Source organism: Acipenser ruthenus, chromosome 15 (genome assembly GCF_902713425.1).
Source record: "Acipenser ruthenus chromosome 15, fAciRut3.2 maternal haplotype, whole genome shotgun sequence".
NCBI lineage: Eukaryota > Metazoa > Chordata > Actinopteri > Acipenseriformes > Acipenseridae > Acipenser > Acipenser ruthenus.
Window position 1 is genome coordinate 23,407,998 of NC_081203.1, and position 16,099 is coordinate 23,424,096.

General features: G+C 38.0%; 1 protein-coding gene across 5 annotated transcripts in view; it reads left to right on the plus strand.

The window, feature by feature from the left end:
* The window catches only part of LOC117421874 (DNA repair protein RAD51 homolog 2-like), a 175,604-nt gene that overhangs the window by 52,564 nt on the left and 106,941 nt on the right, over positions 1-16,099 (plus strand). For 4 of the 5 annotated variants that reach the window (XM_058987504.1, XM_058987506.1, XM_058987507.1 and 1 more), the window contains exon 7: positions 1,881-1,968. In XM_058987504.1, the coding sequence (XP_058843487.1) occupies positions 1,881-1,968 (88 nt within the window). The remainder of the gene's footprint in view (positions 1-1,880; positions 1,969-16,099) is intronic. The other variant, XM_058987505.1, reaches the window with a different exon arrangement.

A 16,099-nucleotide genomic window follows, 5' to 3' on the forward strand; every position in this document is an offset into this window, starting at 1 on the left:
GCTTAACTGAATCTTTCTGTGCCAGAACCCCACCTTTAGTCTGATTGGGACCTGTATGTCTGTCGGCAGTTGTAGAAAATATTTCCTACTGCTACAGCAACAACCTCAATATTCTTTATATTCAATAGGCAGTTTTCAAGATTTTGTATTCAGACTGGATTTGAAATGGACCCCAAAAGGATTATTTTGACATTAAAACTGCATGGCAGGAATGATACATATGAATATTTAATTGAATGAATGCATTTTTAAAACAAAAGTATATATCAGCTTTGGCTTATTTTAAAATAATGCAAAAATAATCTTTTTTGAACCAAGAAATAGTGTGCCAAGTGAATACTGCATGATGGCTGGTCAAGTTCTCTTTTGTTATACAGTAAGGAGCCCCTGCATGTGGGCCTCTGTCAGTCCTCAGTGTGAAGGGAAGTTAAAAATGAGATCAATAATGATAAATATACTTTTAAGGAAACTCTTACCAGAGCTGTGCATTGTCACCTTTGCTTAGTCAGAAATACATATATCTCTCTCTCTATCTCTGTCTAGCTCTATCTCTATATATCGTAAATATGGACTGGAGAGGAGGGCTATACTATTATTACCGACTGGGGGCTATGATGACTTTATATATTTATAACAAATAACATAAATAAACAGAGTTTTTGAAGTTCACACCACATAGTTATCAAAGTTTTTTTGGCATACAGCTCTCTGTCTGGCTGTCATATTTGTTTACATCGTCGAGTTGAAGTGCGTAGATGCCATCCTAGCCCCTTGCGGCTGCAGGGGATCAGGGTGTTGAATTACCTGGGCGACTGGTTGAGCTGTCCCGTCTCAGGAAGGGACAGCAGCCCATACGGCAATAGTGACGGAGCATCTGTCGAGGCTGGGGCTTACCCTCAACGATCCCAAAAGCCATTTAATTTCTGTTCTTCCTTACAATGCGAGCCTATCGGTCAGATGACAGAGTGGCTGCCATTCAAAATTGCCTGTCCCTGTTTCAACAGGGGGCGATAGTACTTTTGGTGTTGTGTCAGAAGTTGCTGGGTCTGATGGCTTCATCAGCCCTTCAGCTGGAGTTATTCCATATGCATCTGCTTTAGGCGTGGCTCATACATCCGAACGCAATGTCGGCTGACCGTGTCTCGCGTATGCTGGGAAGCCCTGCGCTGGTGGAGACGAGCCACTCACGAAAGTGTAAGTGTAATCCACTGCCGTCAGGTGTTGACAACGGAGGCATGCAACTCAGGTTGGTGTGCAGTCTTGGCCAGCAGAGTAGTCCGCAGGTCCTGGTCAGGCCGTTGGACATCCCTGCACATAAATCCACTGTAGTTGCGAGCGGTTCATCACTCTAGTAAGCATTCCCGCCAGTACTGTTGCTCCCGGCTTTCCTGGAGAAAGTACGGAGAGAAGAGGTGACCGTTCTCCTGCTGGCCCCCAGATGGCCCAGGAGAATCTGTTTTTCAAACCTTTGCCAGCTGCTGCAAGGCCAGCCCTGGGAGATTCCGCTGCGCCTGGATCTCCTCAGTCAGACGAGAGACACCCTCTGGCACTCAGAACCGGGCAGACTCCAACTGTGGGTCTGGCACGCTTTTTTCTCTAAGGTGGTTACGGTTTTCCACTTAAACCAGTCAGCTTTCCTTTTCTTCGGAGGAGGATCGGGGATTAAATTCCCTCTGCCTGGTTCGGGTATTGAGAGGTTATGTGGATAGGACGAGAGTGCTGCGTCAGTCTGACCAGCTCTTCGGCTGTCATGGTGAAAGGACGTTTGGCCAAGCCCACTCACTGTTTCGAGTGGGCTTATTTATATTGTACTGTCTATGAAGTTTGGTTTGACTTCTTTCTAATGTTGATATCACCTCTATCGCTCTTTTTCTTTCCAGGTGGTTCTAACCAATCAGATTACGACGCACCTCAGCAGGAAAGGTACTGCACCCTCACACCTGGAATGTAATGTGCCGGAAGGTAAAGGTGAGATTGTGTAACATATCTGTACCACTGCATTTGTCCCATAATAACACTGCACTCACAGTATACTAAATTAAACATGTGATATTTTTTTTTTTGCATAACTGTTTTCCATTCCCCCCAGTACAAAAAATCAGCACTCCTCATCAGATAGATATGCCACACCCATGTGTGGATATACTTTAGGTAAATTATGATTGAATTTTCACTATCATAAATACACATGTGCCTGCTTTGGCTACAGCAGCAAACAGGTACAGTACTTATGGAGATTGGGTTATATAGCAATTTTTAACTATTTATGTTTTTTTTTTTTGTTTTTTTTTAATATCCATAAGATTTATGATCTGCATTGTTATTAATGGGTAAAGGTGTGATGCTAGGTGAGCATACATGTTCTGGTTGTGGTAAGGTGACATTTCCCCAGTTTTCAGCAAACGCTGTGCTCTATGGCTGCCGTAAGACTGTAACTTTACCCACCTTAGAAATCTAATTAGAATGTAGGCTCTAAACAGGAAAGGGTCCCTTGCCTCCATCTGCTCAGGCTGGGGAAATGTGGAACAATGAGGCATATCCGATTCACAGTCCTGCTTATGTAATCAGATTAATATCTGACGGCTTCAGTTTAGACCTTTTTTCAGGTTTCTTCTTTCAAGAGCAGTGCTTCTCCGGTTCTGAGAAAATTCATCTCCTCTCTGTTTATTATTCACCTGAGGGCTGTCGACTGTCGGCCAGAGATCAGTGACCAGGGTACCGCTGACCTCAGTTTCATGTACTTCTGTTAAAAAATAAAACTGGGCCATGAAGTTAGTTACCTTACCTGGTTTTGTTTTTTCACTTGACCTCTTTGGATTTAGTTCTAAAAGTACAGTGCAGTAGTACATTAGGTCAAGAGTTCTGTCTAATTTCCATTGTTTTTCAAGAATCATAACAGCTTGATGAAAACTATTGTGTCAAGCTATTATTTAACAGCAGCACATCCTTTTAGTCAAGTAATGACAAACTTCCAAAAACAAATGTTTGGCATCTGTTTAGTTTGGCCAAACTCTTGTGTGTTCATATCACATCTTCCAAGCTGATTGTACTACTTATTGTACTACTTATACTGTAGCTACTTTTCCCATCTGCCTTCTCATATGAGAGTGATTTGAAATTTGTCTGGTTGGTTTACATTATTAGAAAACACAATCAAACCACTAAGAATTGGGAGTCTGAATGCGGTCACTCCAAATTTCTTTGATGGAGGAAGTGATCTATTGAATACCCATACCAATCCTTGTAATGCAGTAAAATACAAAGCCAATTCCCCAAAAAAGCAAACCGTTACGTAAAAAAACTGATGAATACATCAACAGCCGCAATCTTTATTTCTACATGATATATAGCCGGTCTCCTTTGTTTAATGTCCGGCTGTAACATGGCAATAGGAAGAGTTGCTTTACCTGGTTAACTCTGTTTGAACATCAGCAATACTGTGCCCCAGCAGTCCTGTTTGATTACTGTAGGTTTGTATCTGTCGCTTTCTGGCCCAGGATTGATTACTACTGAGCCATCGACATCACAGCTAGTAAAAGCCTTGGAAAGTTCACGTGAAACTCTGCTCGTCTAATCTTAGCAATCTTTGTCGAAAAACAATGAAACTGTGTGGATACACTGATTTGGTGCACACATCCCTTTTAGTGCCGTTTCAAAATTCTGGGAACAATATTAAAGAAAATAAATGATTCCCAGTGCAAATTAGCTTCAGTGTGCGTGTTAAATTATAGACAATTTAAACTGTTGGAAACAGAAAAAAATCCCAGCATTTATCAGATTTTAAACACCTCCCTTAAGTTTTAGCTTCAGCATCTGGAGACCAGACGGGGAGCTTTTAGGCACCAAGTTGCAAACTGCATGTTTTTCAGGTGGGGGGGACGTTGGTCCCAAGCCAAGTCTTTAGTGCTTGGAGAGCTCAATAACATTTAATTCAGGTTGGAAGGCCTGTCTTTTACCTTGGGGAGGGGGTTACAACTGGACTGGATAGCACAGCAGTCCCAGATACCTGATACCAGATCCAGGTGGTACAAACTACTAGCCGTAATATATGGGGATTATATTTCGATAGGTGCTGCTGGATTCATGATAACAAAATTATACCTACACAGCATATTAAAGGGTACATAAGGACCTTTTTATTTTATTGTGTTTGAATTATTATTATTTTTTTTTTACCATTTTGACCACTTTTTTAAACTTTTACATTGCATTCCCTGCCTCAAAATGGCTTCCCATGTACCTGCATGGACGACTCAGAACTACATTTCCCATCATCCTCCTGCTCACTGGTAAATCCATCTCAGTTACATCTGTGAGCAGGAGGATGATGGGAAATGTAGTTCTGAGAGGTCCATGCGGGCATCTTGAGGCAGGGAATGCAATTTAAAAGTTTAAAAAAGTGGTCCAAATTTAAACAGTACACACAATTTACGTAAACAGTTGTAGCAAAACATGGGAACAATAAAATAAAAAGGTCCTTATGTACACTTTAAAACAGATTTATATTGGACAGTGGTTTTACACATCATTCAGGCACTGAAATTAAGTGACCTAAACTCAATAGGATATACTATATACACTGCATATTACTTTCCTTTTAATCTGTATAAAGGTTTAGTTACAAGGCAGTTTCACAAAATCAAGTGTTTTTAATATTTTATTTAAGACAAAGGAAATTATGAATAGAAACTGTATTCTACATCTGAATAATCCCTACAATAGTCATACACATACTATATCCTTACCAGTGGTGTACCCATAGTTTGTGTTGGATATATAGTTTGACTGCCGGTAATTCTTTTGAGAGACATGACATCAGTCCTATGTGTGTTTGTGAAAAGTGTAACATGTTTAAAAATACCTGTAATACATTTACAAAAGTCAAGGAACCTTTTCACCTTTACCACATTAAGACTAAAAGTCTTGATAAAATAAGATCTCAAGTGTGACAGCTCAGTCTGTTTATTTTGGACAAATCCCTTTTTATCTTACAAGTCAAACTGCTAGTTAGAATGTTTATGTATGAATCTAGTTTGCTGAAGTAGTGAGTAAATTAACCCCGTTTTTTAGGGGGAGAGAGAGAGAGAGAAGCTGCCACTGTGTCGGTAAGCTTGTGGTTTTTGTGGGCGCCACGCTGAGCACACCACGCCTTCTACTGAACGTTCCTCTACTGCGTATCTGCACAGCATCTTCCTGTAAAAGCTGCACACCTGTATACAAACACATCATCTATATTTGTTTTTAAAGCACCCGGTTCACACCTCACTTTCAACAACACAATGGGCTGCATCATAACCTGTGCCTGCCTTGTTTTTACAGATCTCATGCAGCATATTTTCTCTGCTTATGATTTCAACTTAGTTTTATCCCTAGAAACTGAGAATCATTTTTAAGAGAGTGTCTTGTACTTAATGATACAGCTGGTTGGGCTTATACGCCTAGCCTACAATAGAGGTTTTAGATTGCATTTGGCTATAATCCAAAAAAACTTTTGATGTCACATGATTTTTAACTTTTCATGTATTGTGTGGTTAGTACATGATTATGAGGACCCTCTGTATGTGCGTGCAGTAATTTGTGTGTCTATACATTACATTTGCATTAGATTGAGTCTGTGATCACGATAAGATTTGACCCAAAAGCTACTGCTATTCACTCTTACATTAGATGTTCAGACTTGTGGTACATATTCACTTCCTAGTTTGATTGCATCCTGTGACAACTTTCTAAACAAGATTTCCTTCACAGAGCATGGGGTGCTCAGGTAAATCATCTCATTTTCACACTGCAAAGTAAGCTTGCCAAACCCATGTTATTCTCATGTTTGTCAGGAGTGTAGGTTAATTAAATGTAACTGCGTGGTTCCTGAGTGTAGTGTTTGTTGGTAGAAGTGTATCTAAAGATCTACTAGATTATGTTTGGCTGACTGTAGAGATCTAATAGAGATCTAATTGAGTTCATCCAACGCTCAAATTAACAAATTCAAACTAGTTTTGCTAGTAAATCAGTAGTAACAAAAATACACACTAACCCCATTGTAGTTTCCAGTGGTATATGGAGATTGTATGTCTGTCTGACCATATATCTGTATGTCACACTTGCATTTCCACAGATATTTAAAAAAAATCACTTATCCAATTATTATGAAACTTGACAAGGATGTTTTTTAGTACAAGTGTTAAAAGTATCTGGATCTGTGGGTATATGTTTGTCTGTCTGTCAGTATGTCTTACTAACATTGGACTTTTTCATGTTACTAATAGCTCTAAACATGGAAGAGGATGGAAATCACTAAGATGCTTTCTTCTTCTTCTTCTTCTTCTTCTTATTTACCATCTGTCCTGGGAAACTGCAATGAAGGCAGTAAAATTGAGTCTCATTGAGTCACAGCATGTTCAGCTAGCGTAAACAGTTTGAAATGAGCTGGAACATGGCTGGAGGAACCATATTGCTGTCATTAAAAAAAAAAACAAAAAAAAAAAAAACGAATTCCAGCACTTTGTTTTAAGAACTTTTATACAATTTAAAAAGTAAAATGATTAAAACCTAACATTAGCAAGTAATGCTTATTCCAGTGTAACCAATTTACTGTAAGAACTTACTCTACATAACATGTACCGGTCATCTTATAGAGATCCCAAAAACTTCCACCATTGCTATTCTCAATTATATCTGTCTCCCTAAAAAGTACACTTAATACAAACCTAAAGCTTTATAAATGCTGACCATCGGTAGTGGTTTGATAATGACTAACATTGCTAATTACACAGATTACAAAGATCAGGATATGCTGAATGGAAGGACCGTTTACTACTTGTTTTACAGTAAGTACTGACAGTATGTTCACTTCACTGACTGTACCATAGAAATGGTTAACTTACAACTTGCATTCAGACGATGTATGGAATTGATGTTAACTCAAGGCTGTTAAGCTGTGATTGGTGCTTTTGACAGTGTTGTGTAATCCAAATCAGAGGTTTGAACCTCCGACCACCTGGCTCCCACTTGATCCCACTTCCACACCAAACCACTGATGTTTTTAAATTACTGAAACACAGACTCTGCCTAATGAGAGACACTGCCACTGAACCGGTTTATGGGAGTTTGCCAGAATCATTAGGCATTCCATAATTGCTGTTCCCAGCCAAATGTAAAACTGAAACAGCTGCTAAGCTTCCCAAACACCCAGTTTAATACACATGCATACCAACAGAAGACAGCTGAATGGTTTGAATTAAAATACTTTGCCTTAGGAACCATGTATGAAACTGGTGATTTGGTGTGTTTATGGGTTTATTTATTTATGTATTTAAGAAAACTCAACAAAACCAAATCAGGAACAAAAAAAAAAAAAGTAGAAAATGTGAAGTAGGTACAAAAAGGGATAGAGGAAGTTCATGTGAGTAATTTTGTAATTAATGGTGAATTAATCACGATAACAGGCCACAGTTTTGACCTTGACAGGGTACTACTGTGCCAGTTTAAATGAAAACAAGTGTTCTGCTTAAGGAATCGCTGTCTCTGAAAAACTGCGCTATTTTTAAAACAATTCAAAGTTTAGACAAAAGTGACATTCAATTAACATAACCCCCCCCCCCACCCCCAACAAAAAAACAAAACAAAAACAAAACATCAACGTTAAAAAAAATTCAAATCTGCCAATTTTACAGGGGTGCCAGGGTATACAACCACTGTTGTTGAGTTGGTCATATTTACCCTTGCACTGGATGCTTTACTTAGATTCATTAATTAATTTATTGATTGATTTATGTATTTAATTAAAATTGTAAATATATCAGTAGATTCTTCTGAATTAATCTTTTTTTTTTTTTTTTTTTGGCAAAAAAAGAGTACATGTTAGGCCCATGCTTGTTTTGAAATGGGTAATAAATCAGAAAAAATCAAAGCCACATGCTTCACCATATTAAAAAGAACTGTTGCGTATAGTTTGAATTTCATACAATAGCAAGCCATTCAGAGGTTTTGATGACCAATGCTCTGTGTTGGTCAGCGACATTGTGTATGAGAAGCACCATTCTCCCACTCTCTGCTTCTCGGGTAATGAGAGCTGCAGTCTCCTATTAGATTGTAAGAGATAATTGCATTGAGCTTCACTAAAGTAGTGACATTAATAAGCTGGCGTCTGATTTGCAGAGCATTTCCAGATAATTATAAGCCAATGAAACAACCTCCCATTGTCAAGATCGTACCATCCTAATTTATTGCACATGACATAATGATGAGCTGGAAACTCGCTTGAAAGGGCAAAACTCTCACATAAATAATACACCCACTGTCTGTTAAGGCCCATTTGGGCATCCATGTCTTGTTAAATATATAGATCAATTAGTTTATTTTTTACCTGACCCTTTTTTTGCTTATCACACAAAGAGAAATAGATACAACAGGGCAGACTTTGTAATAATAACAGTAAATCAGCCTTTGAGTTCAATTTGTATTATCTAAACACCGGTATTTAGACAACTTGGATGCCTGGAGCCTCAGTTCCCCCTGTCAAACTGGGTTGTAAGATTGTAAGAGGACCCCACTGTAAACAAGATTTTCCATTCCAGTTGGGCTTATCCAAGAGTAAACCAAATAAACAAAAACTTTTTTTTTTTTTTTTCCATTATTACATCACAGCTTCTTAAGATGACGGATAGGGAAGGGATTTTGATTGAAACAAAATAGCTTTCTGTTCAATTAAGTATTGTAAGTAAATACTGAGAAATGCAGTCATGTTTCAAAGAGCCTGTTTACATTGGAATGGTATAGTGTTTGGGGGAGGCGGGTGGTTGATAGTACTCTGTTCTCAAGAGGCAGGGAAATTTAAACCATGTTTCCGTTTGTTATGTCTGCTTCGTGGCCGCTTTGCACTGTCTGCTTTCGTTAGAGTTGACTGAACTCAAGAGGACATTTTCCCCGTCATGCACATTTTTCCAGTCTACTAAGGTTAACCCTTTTAACCCCCGCTCAGACCCCACTGCAGATGAATGACACTGTCCTGTACTGGCATGTTTGTATCACTGGACAAACAATTTGAAAATGGAAACAAAATGAGTCTGTAATATATATAAATTGGTGTGGTCACGTGACATGTCATGTGATCAGCTAGCTATGGCTCCATTCACCAATGGGTGTTCGTGGAAAACACAACTACGGTTGCAAGTGGGCCACGTGTGCCACATATTTTGGCAAGAAACATCATACATTTGTTTTTAAATGCATTTAGCTTATTCTTTATTCTAGCAACCATCAAAACCCAAGTCCCTTACTCTTTTTTTTAAAAATTTAGAGTATCCAAATACTTTACCCCCATTTGTTATAACTAATTCAGTGTCCAGCTATGTTCCCTCATAACAGCAACTCCCCTAAAAACCACCTCTTATCCCACTGCTAGGCCAATCGCATTTTTACACCCTTGAGCTTGATGGTGGATGTCAGGTGTTCGCTGGGTACCTGTCCATTAGGGGCTACTGTAGCGCTGTACAATAATGTAATCCCAGCTGATTTCATATACATCTATATAGCACCTGCGCTTCCCTAACATGCACACCATGTGGTCATGCCTTTACCGAGTGAACCACTTGAGAATCCCCCTTGATGTACAGGTATATTTTAAACTTGCTGTAACATTGTGTAAACAGTCTTCACTCAATACAAACAAAATGATCACATTTTTATATTTTTCCTATATTTTTTGTTTCCAAGATATTAATGTAAAAAGTTTAAATTCAGTATATTTTGATTGAAAGCTAACTTAATCCATGACAGGACATGCACTCTATTGATTCTGAAGAAAGGGATTTTTCAGAATCCAGATTCTGAAGAAATGCCTTTGGGTTATTAAACTAAAGCATGTATGATATGTATCAGTTCATTCTAGACCAAGTGCAAGCCTGCAGTAGAATTTGTTATGAGAAAGTTAATGGTACTTCATGTTAGTGTTTAGGTGTTTTTCGCTCTGTGCTGAGAGTTTGTGGTGAGTGTCATGACATTTCAGGATTTTGAGAGACAAAGAGGCTTTAGAGGTTCAAGAAGTCAGTAACCTTTTAAAGTATATTACCTTTCACCCCAGTTATTTCCCATGAACTTCTTTTATATATTTATGTTCTCTATACTCACAATTTCATGGCTTCTCAGTGCTGAGACATTTTTTATGATACACATCCTGTGCTCACTCAGTCCTGTGACATATACTACTAGGACTAATATTTTAACAAGTTGCAGTTCCTGAATCAATGGAACTGCAGCTGATTCACAGTTTATATATATATAATTTCAGAACATGTAATTTGTGACTCTAGACAGCCAAGGTCTACTTCTAAAGCAAATAAACCTGCTGGCGATTTTTTGTTGGTCAAAGCCAGTATTGCCCATCAGAAGATGCAGCCTCCTTGTCCTGATTATTCACTCTGCAGTTACTCCCGCTTGGTTTTTTTACTGAAAGGAATTCCGTCAGATCTCATACAAACAAGATATATATTAAAAGCCTTTGATTCATTTTAAGACGGCTTTAGAGGTTTTATGGGGGGAGAACGATGGATCCAGACAACTCCTTCCACAGCCTGGCACTGCTGAACTTTCCGATATGAGCGGTGACTAATAATCCCATTGTTTTGATTGTAAAGCTGCTGATTAATTAAAATTCTCAAAACCTCCCTCTTTGATTTCAGTAATATGTACTTGACTTTAAACATTCCAAGTGCAACAGTCAGCTTTGTTTTTTTTGTTTTATGTATTTCTTTGCATTAAAGTTCTGGGAATTTCCAAACAATATTGTCAATCAGATCTGCTCTCATGGTGTTGAATCAGTTTGTTACGCATCTATGTGGAAAATAGAATTTTTGATAGGTTCACCTTAAATGGCCAAGCTTTGATTGTATTTAATAAAACATAATATTCTGCTATCAGTAGAGAATTACTCAACTTCAAAGGGACAGCCTTTTTCCCCTTCAAAGATACACCTTCATGTCACTTTAGTGGGAGATATTTGGAAATAAAGTAGGCATGTTATGAAGTTATAAAAGGAACTGCATCATGCAATATTGTTTTCCAATGTGCATTAAATTAGGTAGTTATTTTCATAGAAACTATAAAAACAGGAAGCAAAGCTTTATCTGACTTTGAGAAGCATTGTATTGTGTAATTGACTTAAATTATCTATATCCCAGAATGCATCTCCTACTGGGAAATAGAGGACCAGTTAGCAAACATCCCACAAGACAATTTAAAATGGTCTAGGCCAGGGAAAGGGGAAGATGATGACTACAGAGGACTGGGATAACTGAAAGGCACCAATCAATACAAACAATATCCCACTGAATTAATGAGAAAGCTGCCACTAACATTAATGTATTTCTGAGTGACAATTTCCATTTGCACCTGCTTTAAAATAGGGCCTATTGGTGCTTAAAAAGGCTATATTTTAAAAGTTGAAATAGTTACATAATTGTATGTAAACTGAACCTCTCTGAACTGTGGATTCCTTGAGGCCTATGGCCTCCATATCTATAGAGGCTACATACAGAGTGATTTCTAGTCTAAGGGGTTGTGGAGTCTTGTGACAGGAAAACAGATAAAAAAATAAAATAAAACACTTTTGCCAAACCCGTAGAGACATAGTGGTATAAATATACTGGATTCATCTTCTTCAACTTCTCTGGGAATGCTGGCCATGCAATGCCTTGGCTCATTGTCTATTTAGAAAGTAAATGTATAAGGCAAACTCTTAATATGTTTGCTGGGGACTAATGTTTATTTGTAGAAATATACACCTTGATCTTTCTTTTTAGCTGTGGTCTGCTTTCTTGTGCTGTCTTTCCTTAATTAAGTAACCTTTTCAGTGAGGGTGTTCAAGCCACTGTTTTAGCTGCTCTTGGCCCTGTGATCATGAATCGGAAAGACAAAAAGGGAGAGGGAGTTTTGAGATGGAAATGTCAGCTGGAGGAGTGGGTGGAGGTGTGGGCCGGATATCAGTGTGCGCTGTCTGCTTTTACATCTTAACAGTAGCTCATAAACTTTCCCCACGCATTTTTATGGTCTGTATGTGCATCCATTCTTCTCTATTATTCTCTATCTATTATTCTCCTATCTATAAAGACCCCTTTTTACACAGTCCTGTGAGTGGTTGTGATACACAGTATTACACTTTCTCTCTCTATATATATATCTATCTATCTATCTATCTATATTATAGATATATATACACAATAGTATAACCATTTTGAAATGCCCAATCAGTAGAACTAAAGGTCAACTGGCGACCCCTGTGCCCGCTGTGAAGCCAAACCTCTCTTTTCACCCATTGAAGAAGCAACTTAACCTAGAAACAATGGCTCAGCTTGGGATGTCTATGCTCCAAAACGTGTTGGGTTTTTTCACTAGTAGTGGTCCCTGAAGCATAATAAAGCAACTATCCCCAGCCGATCTTCCTTCATAACCGTGCGGCAGTGAAAAGACCAGTGCAGCACTCCCTGTGGTTCCCCAGATCCAAACCACGTTTGCATGACTTACCCTGGTTTTACAATTTTCAAGACATTAAAAAATAACAGCTCTGTGTGTACTTCATTTTTCTAATTTTTGTTTTCATGTTTTGAACTGGATAAAAAAAAGCCTCTTTGTGTAATTTATGTGTCTACATTGTATGTGTTTAGTCTGTGAATGATACCGTATGCATTTTTTAAGATTTATTATTTTTTCCAGGAAATGTTTTGAGGAAATGAAAGCTGCTGATTTGAGATGCGAAAGGGGCATCTGAATACGTTATCATCGCTTAGTCTGAAAAATTGCAGGATGTAACTTCTGTTCAAAACAGAGGTTTATAAAAAGATTCTGTTTACATGAGGGCAGTGTTCTTTCACAACTCTGTGGCTTCTTTCCTCTGGGGCTCAGATCAAACAGGATGACACATGCATTATGCAATATTTTAAGCAGAACCTTATGTATGTCTTAACTTGCTGCCAGCTTTCTTTCCAAAGGAACGCCCTTCACCCCGACTCCTCACAACAAGAGAAAATGGCTGAATGTGAGAAAACTGCTGAATAGCGATTCTGTGACTTAACAGAAAATGAATTACAAAACATACTACAAAAGAAAGATGCTCCAAACACTGAAGGCCTCATTCACTAAACGGTGGTAAATAACCAGAATTACCGCGTGGCAGGGGGAAGCTACACCGCGCACAAAAATGAACCAGCGCTAGCTCTATTCACTAAACTAATTATATGCACAAATAAAGCGAGCTTAATGATTAATTTGCAAGTAGTCAGAACACACGGAATTCAGCACGCAGAATTAAACACGTGGAATTATGCATGAGGTTTACACACAGTACTATAGTGTTCTGTATGGTTCTGAGTTTGTCACAATGACAGCGACCAAGGAGGACAGAGTGAGAAATCTAAAGAAATCAGCGAGAACATTAATGTCAATGAAACATTAAGGACAAAAATGAGCTCTGTAAGAGGAGGGCAGGGATCTTGTCCCAAATCAGAGTGTCCTGCGAGATAGTCAAAGCAGAGGAAGTAACTGTTAATGGAACACTTGTTTAACTCTGTACGAGTACATTGTAACACTGGAGCTCAAGTTGGTATTGAAAAATATGAAATCTTTAAAAATGAAACAAACTTGCTGGAAATGAGTTGTTTAAAATGGTCTGTGTTGGTTGCAAAAAAAAGTAACAAGCAGACAAAATAGATTTTTTAAAAACAACCTTGAGTGACATATTCAGCAACATTTTCGAGTTTTATAAACCTTTAAAACTTGACCGTGTAATTCCTATAGCCTATTTTGCTGCCTTTAATCCCAAAATATTAAACACGGGAGAAATGTTAACTGCAAACCTGAAATGACAAAACCAAAGCTTTTGTGATTTTCTTTATAAAAACAGATTTTTTTTTTTATGAAAACCATAGATACCATCAAAATATTAGTAAATGATATAACATCATGTATGCCACTGGAGCCTAGCAACTTAGAATAATAATAATAATAATAAAAAAAACATTAACAGTAGCTTATAAACTTTCCCCATGCATTTCTAAGGTCTGTATGTGCACCCATTCTCTATTATTCTCTATCTACATTGTATAAGACTAAGCATAGACGTAAACAGCTGGTGTTTCTCTCTCTGTTACATTGTCTATTATTACAAAGGCAGACACACAACTGAAATCAATGCCGAAATTAATGATGCAGTGTATCTACTAAGTAAGCAGTCAGCTCCTCAGAATTAGCAGTTGTAAAGCTCTGTGGAATGAAAATAATGTACAAAACACAGTTGCCTTGATCATCAGTGGCCTTGTCGCAATAAACGCAAACAGACTCAATCATTCATTTTGCCATTTAATTATTCTTTGTGTGCTGCATACACTTTAGGGAGATGCTCTCGTCTGAGTGTGTCACTGTTAGGCACGCAGCTCCACAATTGGGGATTTTTTTCATTAAAAAGAATTCTTAATATTTCATTGACTAGCCGTTGTATCTGTATGTTCGTTGCTATAAGGCTTCCACTAATTCAAACTTGTTGACATTACATGTTTCTCCACTTTCTGTGCACTTTTTGAACAGTCCTGTGGTTATGACTGGCTTGTTCGATAATTGTTTAGCCTGAACTTCATGTTTGATTTTCTTGTTTTTGTGTACAGCTCTGTCAAGATGCTTGTCAAAAGACACATTACAAGTTGAGCAAAACAGAATCCCACCATCTGCATGCAAAGTCCCCTTTTCGTAGCTCTGAACGGGATCTTCTGTTGAAATGAATTGAGCTTTTTTGGAGTTGTCAGCTGTCTGCATTTTTTTTGTTAATCACACTGCAAGCTAATAAATCAACACTATTTAAACAACCATTTTAAACTTCCCGCCTTTGACTCCCATGTTACGTCATTGTACGGTATGAGGAATTCACCAATCATGAAGCCGGTGTTTGTTTGACCCCGTTGCCGTAGTAACCAAATACACGGCATTGATGATGGACCGTGTACAGCCACTGTAGCGCTGCTTCTACGTGATAAAAGTATGAAATGAACAGGGGAGGTGAAGCGTAATGTCAAATAGTTATTATTACTAGATATTACTGCCTTTTTACACAATCCTAGTAACGTCTGCCTGGTCCGAAATACTCTCTCCCTGACTCTCGCTCTCTTGTGCAGCTCTTCTGCTGGTTCTGTGACACCACCTGGTTTCAATTCACACACGCAGAGGCACTTGGTAAAGTTAGCACCTTTAAGTGAATATGGTTTTCCTATCAAGCACCTCCCTCGCAGAATTAGGGGAAACAATTTAAATACATTTACATAAATTAACATTAATAATTGGATTTAAATGACTCACACGCTGTATCTCTTTACACGCGATTCATTCCACGTGCAAGGTCATGTGCCACTGCTTAGTGAATGCAGCAGGTGCACAAAACACACAGTAAGGGGCTTTCTGCATGCAAAACACATTACCGCTGTTTAGTGCATGAGGCCCTAAAATGGTGATTAAAACGTCATTGTCACTGTTTTCTGACTTTCTGAAATTCAAACAAACAATTCGATGATGTAAACAAATATGACGGCAGGGATATAAACTGGATTATGCAGCAGTCAGCAAGCCAGACAGAGAGCTGTACACCAAAAAGACTTTGAGAACTATGCGGTATGAACTTTAAAAAAAAAATTATTAAAATTATTTATTTACTTATGCTGTATCAGCTATATTTGAACAAAATATATAAAGTCATATTCACTATCCAGCCTTGCCTCACTTATTTTCTTGACTGATTCATATATTAAATATGTACTGCAAAATTTAAAGGAAATTTTTTAAAAAATAAAATAAATGCCCATGCAGCTTCTATTTTTATATATATATATATATATATATATATATATATATATAATGTCGAAACTTTTTTGTTATTCATTACTGTATTATAGTTAGGGTTAACAAAACCATTCCATAAATCTTACCTGTCATTCACTTTCACTCGCTATATGGGTGTTTTTATGTTAAAACAAGATATCTTTCACACCCTTTGTCATTTCACCTTTCAACTCCTGGTTTCATACTTGGCAGTGTCTTCAAGTCCTGGTTGCATACTTTGCAACCAGGA